The 13,219-nt window shown below is 34.9% G+C and overlaps 1 protein-coding gene across 4 annotated transcripts in view; it reads right to left on the bottom strand.

Moving 5' to 3' along the window:
* The window catches only part of PCNX1 (pecanex 1), a 190,227-nt gene that overhangs the window by 104,365 nt on the left and 72,643 nt on the right, over window positions 1-13,219 (bottom strand). For all 4 annotated transcript variants that reach the window (XM_004371001.2, XM_012560045.1, XM_023726337.1 and 1 more), the window contains exon 6: window positions 5,574-7,289. In XM_004371001.2, coding sequence (XP_004371058.1) covers window positions 5,574-7,289 — 1,716 coding nt within the window. The remainder of the gene's footprint in view (window positions 1-5,573; window positions 7,290-13,219) is intronic.

The following is a 13,219-nucleotide window of genomic DNA, read 5'->3' as shown; positions in this document are numbered from 1 at the left end:
GGAAACAGAGGAATAAATTAGAGAGGATCGTGAAAATAAACGTGAATTTTTGGTACCTCAAATAGATCAGAAGCAAAATGCTATTAGGAAACTAAATTTTAAATAAACAAGATCAATGTATGAAACAAATAAGTATATATATCTCAGAAAAAAGTAAAGATATTTGCAAGCATTCTAAAATGCACTGAAGGATTCATTAAGGTAAAAAATACTTTACTTAAAAATAAAATTACTATACAAAGAAATATTCAAATGATTTTCCAAAAAAATCTGAAATACTTTAGTATCAATATTAAGCCCAAGCATAAAATCCGTTTTATCTATATACAGGAAAACCTATGAAAACCAGAACCTGTAAGGTGGAAACCAGTCAGAGAATGAAAATTCAAATACTTTCCACTAATAGAGAATGACAGAAAAATGGTAAGACGGCACCCTGTCAGAGGTGGAAAACTTGTGAGACCTGAAAACACAAGGCAGTCCCGCTGAGTTCTGTCTCTCACAGGTTTCACTGTATTTTTTCCCTTTTGTTTCAGTTTCCATTTTAGCCAACAATGATGCTAAATATGAGTTGAGCATGCAAGGATTTTGTTCTAATACAGAAAGAAATGCTTACAAGCATCGTTTTCTGAAAGGCCAAAGAACAGTGAGAACCTACTGTACAACTTCTAAGGATCAATTCGAAATTAAAATAATTCCCATCTGCAAACACATTTTAGAGGACTATTCGACTTTTTGACAACTAAACAAAGAGCAGCAAACAAAAACAAAATTACTAGCTGTGTCTTCAGTTAAAGAGAATTGCCATGTCCTTCCTGGTATTTTCCACAATCCCAGCAGCCAAATACAGTTGCGTAGACAAAATGGTTTCAAGAAATTAAATGGTGCTCTCAAGTCATATTTCACAAAGAAAAGTCCAAAAAGATATAGCCCAAGAATTACTTACTTTCATCAGTGGTTTCTAATCTTTTTTAATCCTTTGCGAATTGGATGAAAGATAGCCACCCTCTCCCAGAAAACTGCACTCAGATACAATTCTGCATATATTTTCAGGAGACTTGACTTATAATAAGGAGTCGTTAGTGAAGAACATATATTTGAAACAATGTGTATTTGAAAAGGAAAACTTTCTTATAAATGATTAAAAGACACCACTGTCTTAGTTTTCAAAATGAATCTACAATTTACAAATCACTTTTACACATCTAAACTCATTAAATTTAAGTTCACGACAGTCTGATAATTAAATGTGAGGCAGGCCTGAATGGTTATTATTCCTGTTTTACAAAAGAGGAAATGAGGCACAGATTTAATGGCTTACCAGAGTACTCAGGCAGTAATTAAATGTAGTATTAAAATGTAAGGGTTTTGATTCCTTCTCCAGAATTCCACACTGCTAGAAAGAAAAATACCTTAACAATTATTTGTACCTCACAGAATCAGGGATGGGCTGATTTGGGGAACTCTATACACATACATTTATTTGCCTGATTAATAAAATATCTCTTTCCTTTGTAATATTCTAAGTGAAGTCAATTTCTTAAGTAACTGAAGTACCCAAACCTGTTTTACTATATTTAATGAGCATTCTTCTATGCTGCTTTATGTGTGTAGGCCTTCTTCACAGTATACACTAAACATAATATAATCTTTTCTTAGTGAATCAGGATTAGCCATATATACATTGATTATTGTATTACACTATAATACAATATTATGATATCATGATGTCCTTGACCACTATTAAGATAGTCCTCCCTGCTCTTAATGACCCCACGCTATTATACTTTTTGCTTTGATTTGTATAGTCCCACCAGTTCCTACCTGAGTGTTAGCTGTGCATTTCTTCTGCTGTCACTGCTTTACCCTCTACCAGCATCCTTCCTCTTCTACTATTTTACTTCTAACTTATCATGTGGACTGGGAAATCAGAAAATTAAGTTTACTAGAATTTAGAATCCCTCTATTTAGTAAAGTAAAAATGCTTTAATTCACATTTTCTTGCCTATACAGCGGTCTTTGCTTTTTCTTTCTAATGTTCAATGACAGTTGGGTACAAAATAAAAGCCATTCAATTTACATGTATGGCACAAACTCTCATAAATTGTGCCAAGAAGATTTGGCTTTTATTTGAATAAAATAATATCCTTTAACAAAAGATTATCTCTGGTTCCCAACATAGACAATATTATAATAGGATTCTATTACATGCTTAAAAAGTAGTGAACCAAACATCATATTTAAAATAATTTTCTCAAACAGAGAAATAGAGGTAAAAAATTTCAGAAAAAAAGTACAAAGAATAATAAAGCAAACAAACTTTTCCACTCTGGGTGTTCTTTATAATATGTGAATTGATACAGAAAATATGCTGTAATAATAGTATTGAATCATGCAGAAAATGAGTTTAAATGACTCAAAAGAACATGTTTTTTTAAATACAGGTACAGGCTAGAAAAAACAGGACACCTTTCTATCACTATAAGTTGCCTATAAATTTTATTCTTGAAATATTATTTATAAACTATTAAAGATACGCCTCATGCTATAAAAAATTAAATGCAAAGTAAATGGTCAACAACAGAAAATGCCTTAGTTTGAACTTAAAACTTATTCCTGTCTAGGCAATCCAACAACATTATTGATGAATTCCAACTTAACTAAAGTACTTGATTAATCGTGAGAGGTCCTATACCAGCAATCACTTATTATGTGACTGAATATCAAAAGAGGAGTTATATGATAGATTGCTCCTAAAATAAGATTTAAATCCATATTCCTAGAATATTTAGATGTTTAAAAAATGCTTTTCTGTTAGCATTATGTAATAAGTTAGAAATCCAGATATTTTTACTATTATCAAGTTTCACAATGGCACAATTAAAATATCTCATGTTTCTATATTTAATCTTTTTTTCTATTTTAATTTCACACTACTAAATAAAGTTAAACAAGGGATAGGATACAGGTGAGTAGCATACAAACTGGCCTTTTAGATAATAGTAATATTAGCATTTATTAAACATTTACTATGTGCCAGGCACTGTTCTAAACATTTTACACGTATTAACTCATTTAATCTTTGCAACAATCCTGTGAAATAGATACTATTACCACCTCATTTTACCACGAGAAAGCCGAGGTTTAAAGAAGGTAAATAGCTTTCCTAAGAGTCACAACTATAGTGGAGCCTATATGTTAACAGGGGTATACAACTCCACATTATTATACTAGATAACCTCCTATTTTAGAGCACTTTATTTTTGTACTTTAAAGTACATTTCCTAAATTCCATCCCTCTATGCTACTGCTACCACCTGTCTTAAAAGTAAAAGAAAAAGAAACTGTCAGAGAACCCATCAACACCGCCAAATTCATTAGGATGAAATCCATTTATGGTTTCTGCACACATAGGCAGTATCCTCTGTTTTGTTGACATGTCTCAGCAGTACAGCGTGTAAGGCAAAATAGATAGCCAAGAAAAACTTCTCCTAAATCATCAGACAGTAGCATGATAATTAATGTTAATATAAACAAATATCTTTACTCAGTATTTAAGATGCTATGTAATTTTTAAATCATGAGAACCAAAACAAATACCATCCTCCCACCACCTCCAATCTTCCAAAAGCCCAAACAAACCTTTAACAAAATGTGATGAAAACCAACAAATTATAAATCCTCAACACATTTAAGCAGTCTAGATTTGTTTTTATTTTTATTCTAAATACAATAAGCTCAAATAAAAATAGACCCTATAATGCCTTCCTTTGGCAATAAATATGTTTTTCAACAGTCCAAAGACTATTTCTTCCACCAAAGTGCATGGGAATTTTTAGTTCATTATTAGTTTCTTATTAACATTCACTCAGGTTTTTGTGGGTTTTTTTTTTAAATTAAGAACACAAACAAAATAAAAGTTGGAACCTGGAAAAATGGGCACTTATATTAAGTCAAAGAACTACATTAAGATGCTAATAATAGCTTCCATATACTGTCTAAAAAAAAGAAAAGCAATGCTCCACATATTTCATGAAAAGGAAATGACATTTTAAACACAAAGACGTAGAGATTTACCATAGCTTCTTTACATATTTTCATTTTCATTTATTTACTTTTCAGCAATATACATTAATTCTTATAATTCTGATAGAAACTTCAAAAATTAAGCTATATCTTAAAACCCAATAGTTTCTTGCACATCATGAAGATATCTAACATGATTTGTGCAAGAAACTACTAGAAGTATTTCAAACCTTTTATAAAAAATGGAAAGACATCCAGGTCACCAAATGGTTATAATTACTTCAGATATAATTAGTTCTTAATACTTAGGTTTGATAAACTATTTTCTTTCTAAAATACTAAAGATCATTTCTTTACATTCCCAGTAGAAATTAAATCTTTGTTAGAAACTATACCAAAAGAAACAACAGGTTTACCACAATATGAACTTCTAAAAATATTCTGGATGAAATTAAAATTCTTTGCAAGAGAAAGTGTGCTCCCTTGTGTTTCAGGCATTTGTACAAAGAAAAAATCCAACGGAACTCTTTATAGTAAGAGATGTTAATAAGAGACATTTAATAAGACCAACAGACTATAAACCTGATAACTAAAGATATTAGCTTAATTAATGGGAGTGTAGATGGAGGATAAAAAAGCTAAGGTGCCAGCAATAGAAAATCTAATTCTTCTGATTCTATTCAAGAATCAGATTCCATAATAACCAGAACAGAATGAAAAAACTATTCTGGATAGTAGACAACAGCCGGGGGTGGGGGGCAACTCTAAAATAAACACAATAAAGGTCATTACTCAATGACAATATAAAATCACCTATGAAATTTTGCATGTTCCATAAACCTAAAATAATAAATAAACTATTACTTCAACGAAAACACCCTCACTGTTACCATAGGGAACGTCGTACAACCACTAATGGATACTAAATGTCTATAAAAAGTCCAAACCCTGATTTAATAAACTTTGCTTTTAAGAAAAGCATGAAGTTACAGAAAAAACAAAATATGCCTGAAACTTGAGGAAGCAAGAAATAAAACCAGACAAAAAAAGCCACAAATTTTCCAAGTTCATAATCAGAGCCAAAGTAGTATTTGGAACAATCTTAGATAGTTTGAGTGATCTAATTCTGAACTGCAGTGGCACAGACCATATAAGAGATTACTAGAAATGGCTTGGTGCCCTAACATAATTCTACATTTTGCTGTTGCTATTGTTGTACAGAGGAAGGGGTTAATTGTTGTTATTCCTGGCAAAACATTAATAGGTGGCAACTGGTTTAAAAAAGGTGAACGCCATCAAGAACAAATTGATATATTCAAATAATACAAATGAAGAAACATTTTTTTGGTATTCATACCAAAATCTTTTCTAAGATAACCACCTCCTTCATGGAACTGTGTTTAATTTATTTTAATAACACAGTGGTAGAAAGGATATTAATACAAGGCATACTTTAACACAAAGCATATTTTAATAAGTACTACTCTAATCAACAGTACTGAAAATACAGTGACTCTAAGGGAAACCTCTTCTTGTAGTTTACTCACCTCCACTGACTGCATCGTGCTCTTCCCCTTCAGGAAATGTAACCTGGCTTGGCAAGCTATTCCTGGATCGAGTGACTGTCTCTAACTGGGAAGCCCTTCCCAATAAAGATAGCTCATCTAGCACCTCTCCCTCTTTGGCCTCAAGATCTGATTTTGAAGTGGTTAATGGTTTTATACTTTCAGGTGCCATGAGCCTATTTGAGTCATTTAAACACGCTATTGTGCCACTGTCCAGGCTCAACACTCGGGCACGAGTCTTGGCACTATTTGTGCTGGAAGTCCGTCGTGTTGTCCGCTTTTTGCCGGTTCCTTCAGGACACAAATGAGTCTTGTGTGTGTGTTCAGAGTCTGTGCCCCTCTCTTTATGAATGTGTTTGGTCTTTAGAGCCCTATACCTGCCCTCAGGAGACTGACACGAATGAGAGGTGGTGCTAGAAGAGCTATCACTGCTGAACTGGTGAGCAGACTGAACGCTTGATGTTCTACTCAAGTCACTTTGATCACTTGAGTCCTCATCATGGCAAAATATAGCACTATGTGGTTTGGTACCAGAAACACCTCGAAAGGAAACATAGTCCCTATGCCGACTTGAGTCAAAACTGCTGGCCCGTTTTTTTCCTGTCCGTCTCCTGCCTGACTTGTGGGCAGAGGCTGTCCGGTGGATTAAGCTAGAAGACTTAGGTCGTACATCCCCTTCCTTTTGGTTTCCACCAACATCTTTACAAATTTTTGAATCCACTGAAACAGCTGATTTGTCACTCTGTTGCTCCTCTTTGTTTTCAGATGTTTTCCCAAGTGGTCTGTCCCCCTGTGAAGTAAATTCATTTGCATGGGGATTTTTATTGGCGTCTTCGGATGCAGAGGTGCTGAGACCTCTCTGATTGTGTGTATCACTGGAGGTATTAGAATCCTTGGCCTCTTGAACCCTGCTATTTGTACTCCCTTCCAAAGCAGTCTTTTCACTACTAGTCCTTTTGTCACTGGTACAGCTACTCTTTTCCTCTGCATCAACACAGTTTTCTTTTTTCCTACCACTTTTCTTTCCTACTTTAGGAGACTCGTCATGCTCTGACAGGACGCTCTCTATGTGAGTTGAGCTGGTTTGCTCACTTTTATAGCTGCTGACAGTACTGTTAGTGTCACGGTCTGTCCCGCTGCAGTAGCTCTCGGTAGACCCACTGCTCCGCGTGCTCAGGCTCCTCAAGCTGTCCACACTTTTGTCTGCTTTCAAAGGTTTACTCTTCCCACTTCTTGTGGGTGGCTGAGAACTGCTTTTTTTCAGGTCACCAACAAGCTGAAATTCCCCAGATAAACAAGAATTTTCCACCAAGGATTCCTTGGATCCAGAATGAGGCTTGGAAGATTCTAACTCACTGACTGGATCTAGCCCACGTCTTTGCTGATAGAGAGGGAAGTCATTCAGTGAAGTATCTGGAAAAGCCACTGCAGAGCTGGAAGTCCGTGGTACACCTCGTGGTCGGTGATCTTTCCTGTAAGAGTGAGAATGTAAAGGTACGAGAGAAGCCACTTCCGTGTCACAGGCGCTGGAAAGAGACGGGTCGACGTGGTGATGGTGGCTGTGGCTATGACTTGGCAGGCTCACTTTGTCACTGAAGTCCCTTGGTAAATCCTGTCCACAAGAGGATATGGAAGGCTGAATGGAGATGAAGGAGTCATTGGACACCAGGCGGAAGAGCTTCCGATCAGTTGCCAAATCTATTTCAAATACAAATTTGGAAATGTTAACACAAATCTAGATCTGCTTTTCTACTGTTTAACAATGGAAAGAATTCACAGCATACAGTAAATCAAATATGAACAATTTCTAAAGCAGTCACTGAATAACACTGGCCAGTCATTCCAAAGAGCTGGTTTTATTTCACAGTAGCACAAAGAAACCATTCTACTGATGGAATGAACTGAACTTCAGCTTTTCAAATGGCCTCAAAAAAGGTTCTATAGACTATCAACAATAAAATAAGAAATAACAAAGGATTATATTTAAAATGGAACTGAGTTTCTAGATGAGCTGTCTCTACCTTACTGAGTAACCCTGGGCTCCCTTTCTGAGTCTCAGTTCCTCATCAGTAGAATCTGACAGTGTCAACCTCACTGAAGAATAGAGAGGAATAGCTGAGTTAATACTATATATTGCTTAACACAGTAGTTGGTACAATTAATGGTAGTAGTCATTCTTTCACCTCATTAACACAATACTAAAATCCTTTTTAAAAAACTAATATGATCATCCTATAAATCAAGAAAAACTCAGCATAATCTGAAACAGAAAAAAAATTGAAAAGCTGGCCAACGCCCAAACAAGATATGATACAATGAGGTAAGACATCAGGGTACAATATCGCTTATTTGTTTCTTCATTGCTGCAGCAATTACAAAATGCCTCATTAAAAAATACATATCCCCCTATATCTGTAAAACCATTCCTTTAATCCTCCATCTACCCACCTACCTACATTGCAATTTATCTTGGAATATAGCTTGACAACTGAACTGCACGATAGCTGTTTTTTTAAATACATTTTGACAGACAAGGATGGTTAAATCTGCTGTTAGTTCAATAAAAAGAAAAATTATTGTCTTATTTGTCATAACTGCATAGACAAAGTACAATGAAAGCGTCTATAGTTAAGTCAGACTATTCCTGGTAGAATCACAATAATAAAAAGCATGTATTTTCACTAAAATTAAAATGAGTTCCTACAATGTTTATGTACTTTTAAGAAAATCTAAATTAGATCTAAATAATTAAAAACTTAGGGATGGTCTCCAAAATGTCCCATATAAACTGTGATTTATAAATGACCTCTTTTAGGCTTTAACTTATATTTTTTTAAACTTTCAAGATAAGTAAAATCTATGACCTTTATCATTTGCACAAAACAACTGTCACTGTACTTGGGTTCTTGTATCCTCTAAACACCAAAATTTAAAAGCTAACATTTCATTTACTTTTTTGTTGTATTAAATTATAACATGCTATTTCTAAAAACTCTCAATATATAGCCCTAATAAGCAATTATGAATGGAGTGACATTCACATTTCTAGAATATCAATTTTATAGAACAAAAACTTACCAACTCTGAGCAACTAGTTGAAAGTCAATAATTCTAGACATACATTAATGTACTTTTTAAAAAATGCTCGCAATTAAAACCAACTTCTTCCTAATATGCTTTTAATAAAGTAGGAATTTAAGTTTTTCCTTTTAAAAGACACAGCCAAAATGACTTTAAAACAAATGTGTATTTTCCAATGCTTCCAAACAAACATGCCATGAAAAGCTCAATTTTGTCAGGGAGAATTTCAGGTGGCTTTAGGAAAATTTCAAGTATATCTGCTTTCTGTTAAAGAGATTCAAATCAACACAGAGAGATGCTTTTTCTCCTACTTAAAATTTTTAGGTATTTTAGGTTTTTAAGATAAGAAAAACATGTTCCCAGTGGTGCAAACTGGTATACCCTTCAGTAAAGCAATCTGGCAATATGACCAAAGGCCTTGAAAAAGTGCTCTTAGCCTTTGATCAATATCTATTTCTAGGAACTGTTGCTAAAAGATAAAAGCAGATATGTGTATAAGGTTCTGGCACAAAGTTGTTCATCTCAGGTTGTTATAAAAGTTCTGAAAACACAAAAAGTTAAACAATGTCCATAATAATGGTTGAATAAGTTATGTTGTTTATTAAATAACATCATGTATGCCCTGATAATTAAGTGAAATGGGTACTATATAAAAAGTATGATTCCAGTTATGTAAGTTAAAAACGCTATTATAGGTATAGGTATGTATGTGTGTTACAAGTGATATACCACATTTTACCACAGAAAGGAATGAAGTCCTGATGCACGCTACATGGATGAACCTTGTAAACATTACACTAAGTGAAAAAAGCCAGACACAAAAGGCCACATATTAAATAATTCCATTTTTGTGAAATGCCCAGAATAGAAAAACCCATACAGACAGAAAGTAGATCAATGGTTGCCAGGGGCGAAGGGGAGAGAAGAATGCAGAGTGGGTGCTAATGGGTACGGGTTTCTTTTTGGGGTAATGAAAATGTTTGGCCTTAGATAGTGCTGATGGTTGTACAACCTTATGAGTATCCTAAAAATCACTTAATTGTACACTTTAACCGGATGAATTTTATGGATGTGAATTATATCACAATTAAAAAATGAGAAAAAAAGTGATTTATATATATAAAATATTAACAATAGTTACCTCAGTGGCCGAAGTGTGAATTATTTTTATTTTCTTCTTCAACTTCAACTATATTTTCTAAAAGTAACATATATTACTTTTAAAAACAAAAGCCTTATTTTGTTTAACAGCATGTTAACCTTCTTACAAAATCCAAATCCCTTTTATTCTCATTTCCCCTGATAGCTATCACCCAATACCTCTGTTCCCTTTTACAACAATTCACCAAAAAGACAAAATCCATACACATTGTCTTCTTTTCCTCCAACTGTCTCTTAAACATATTCCAATCCCACACAATTCAACTGTGTTCATCAAGGTCACCAACATCCTCTACACTATTAAATCCAACAGTCAAGTCTCTGTCCTCCTATCTCTTGACCTATCAGGAACATGTGACAAAGCTGATCACTCTATTTTCCTTGAAACACTGGAATACCACACTCTCTTGGTCTTCCTTCTATCTCATCAGTTATTCCGACTCAGTCTCCTGGACTTCTTAAATTGGAGTGGCTCAGTTTTTTTCTAACTTCATTCCCTCTTTTGTTGATTATACCCTGTCTTCTGACCTCCATAATAACTAAAATTCAGAAATACCTGTAACTAGTTCCTCCATCGTCTGCCTAGCCCCTGTGCTCATATGAGGGTGGACTAAAGTTCTGATCTTGGGTAGGGGAGGTATAAGTGAGGCTGTGCAGGAAAACTACAGCTAAGACTTTCTCAGGAGTGTAAAAGTAAATGATGTATCCTCACATCCTCCATTTCCTCCCAATCTTCCTGAATCAACTAACTGGATCCAACTAACTAAATGTCACTGCCCTCTAAGTTCAAACTAGCCAGAGAACCAGAAGAGTCCCGATACTTGAGCCAGAATGAATAATCGCCACTAGGTGGTGCCAAACAGTAGCAGGACCAAAAGGATTTAGATCAGGGAGCCAGGTTGCCTAATCTCCAAGCCAGCTAACTCTGCACAATTGCCCTGTTAGTTTATGAACTTCGTAATAACCCAACCCCATATCTGATATAACTGAATTTTTTTTGGACCCATTTAATATTTATACACTCACAACTCCTAACATTAAACTCCAGCCCAGATATCTTTTATCTGAAATGCAGACCTAATTATCTACTTGTTATTTCCACTTGGCTATCTTAATAGCATCTCACATCTAATATGCATAAAACTGAACTCCTTATCTTATCCTCTGTGATCCTCCAGAATCTGCTCCTCCTCAGTCTTCTCCCTTTCAGTTAATGGGGACTCCATCCTTCCTGATGTTTAAGCCAAAAACCTTATCCATGACTACTATTTCTCTTACACACTATATCCAACGCCACTGGCATACCCTCAATATCTTCTACACACACACACACAAAATCAGCCCGCTTCTCACTACCCTGACCTGTGCCACTATCACCTCTGCCCTAAATTAATGCAATAATCTCCTAAGTAAGCTTTCTCCTTCAGACTTTGCCCTCTTTTAATACATTCTCAACATAAGAGCCACAGTGATTCCATTTAAATGGAATACAGATCATAACACTCCTCTACTCAAAACCCTTTAATGGTCCCTAATCTTACTCAGAATTAGAACCACCCTGTAAAATGGTCTGCAAGACCCTATACAACTTAGCCCCTTCCCATACCCTGCACACCAGCCACACTATTTCTCAAATCTGACAGGCATGTTCCTACTTTACAGTCTCTGCCCTTGCTGTTCCCTCTTCATGGAGCCTTCTTCCCCCTAAATATCCCCATAGCTTGCTCTCTCACCTTCTTCACGTCTTTGCTCTCAGTGAGATCTTCCCTAACCGTTTTATTTAAAATGACACCACCATGTCCCCACCACTCCCTACCTTTGGTCTCTATTTACTATGTATATATTTTATTTATACTCATATGATTCTATATTAATAGTAAAGAAGCTACAAGAAGTTAGAAATTTTTGTTTGTTTATTCACTAATTTATTTCCAGTACTTAACAACAGTGCCAGGCACATAATGAGGACTTGATAATATCTGTTAAATTAAAAATATATGAAAAAACATTATGAGATAAAAGTGATTAAAGGTATGACTGGAAACAAGATCTGAATTACAGAACTGTCACTTTGAAACTATGTGACTTAGGGCTATTTCTTGTAATTTCTCTCTAAGCTCATATGTAAAGTGAGAATAACAACAGAATCGACTTCAAAAGCTTGTAGTAAAGATTAACTGGGTAGAATGCTTAGAAGAGGACCTACACCAGCGGTTGGCAAACTACGGCCCATGAGCCAAATCCAGCACTCTGTTTATTTAAAAATAAAGTTTTATTGTTAACACAGCCTTGCCTATTTGTTCACAAATTGCTTTATGGCTGCTTTCCCAGTACAACGGCAGAACTAAGTAGCTACAACAGATACCATAAGCTCCACAAAGCCTAAAATATTTACTATCTGGCCCTTTACAGAACAAGTTCGCCCACCCCTAACTAGACAATAGTATGCACTCAGTGGATTTAGGCAATTATTATTTACATTAATGTGTATTTATGCTAATGTGCATTATTATTTATGCTAATGTGCAAGGATATATTTGTGTATATAATTCCCAACCTGCCAGACTACAAAACTCTTTATTTGGATATGGTATGTACTTTCTAGATATAAAATAAGATAAAGAGATACATGATCCCTAAATGCAGTGGCATCAATCTCTCTGAGATGATTACCTGTTTTTGAACACTCTAAAGATTACACAGTATAGAAAGGCGTACTAAATTCTCAAAGCAATTAATTCACTTATCATTTTAAAAAAATAGTTCCCATACCATACAATATATTTAGAGGTCTTTTATTAGTGGGTGAGAGGGTAGGAGTGGGAGGGGTGGTCCACAAAAGTAAACAAACAATGATACGGTACCACAATTCCAAAAAGCACAAGAGAGTATCAGTAAAAAAAAGAAAAACTTTATAAGAGTTGGACATGCGCAAATGTCATGATTTAGTGATCTATTTGCAACTCAAAAATAAGTTTCAAGGTTAAGTATAGGAAATGTATCAGCTTGCTATTCCACCAAACATCACCCATGGGCTAATAAAAGGAACAGACTGGAAACAGGGAAAGAGGTTTCTAATCCAATATTGGGTCCTTAACTATATAACCTTGGATAATCTCCATTCGAAAATGGGGATGACATATCTATCCTTTCATGTTTGAAAATTTAAATTCAAACATGAAAATACAGTAGTTCTTAAAAAATAGAGAATTCAATAAAATCCAAAGTACTCATGAGAATGGAGTCACATAAGGAGAAAAATCACATACAGCCAAAAATTCAATTAACCTTCGGGAGCAAGGGAGAATGAAGAGAACAGGATATAAGGAAAAGATTAGTCTGAAGGACTAATTGTCCACAGCTACCAAGGCCTCCACCGGACTGAG

Source organism: Trichechus manatus, unplaced genomic scaffold (assembly GCF_000243295.1).
Source record: "Trichechus manatus latirostris isolate Lorelei unplaced genomic scaffold, TriManLat1.0 scaffold00010, whole genome shotgun sequence".
NCBI lineage: Eukaryota > Metazoa > Chordata > Mammalia > Sirenia > Trichechidae > Trichechus > Trichechus manatus.
The sequence above is the reverse complement of the archived record's forward strand: the minus strand, read 5'-3'. Positions and strand labels throughout refer to the sequence as shown.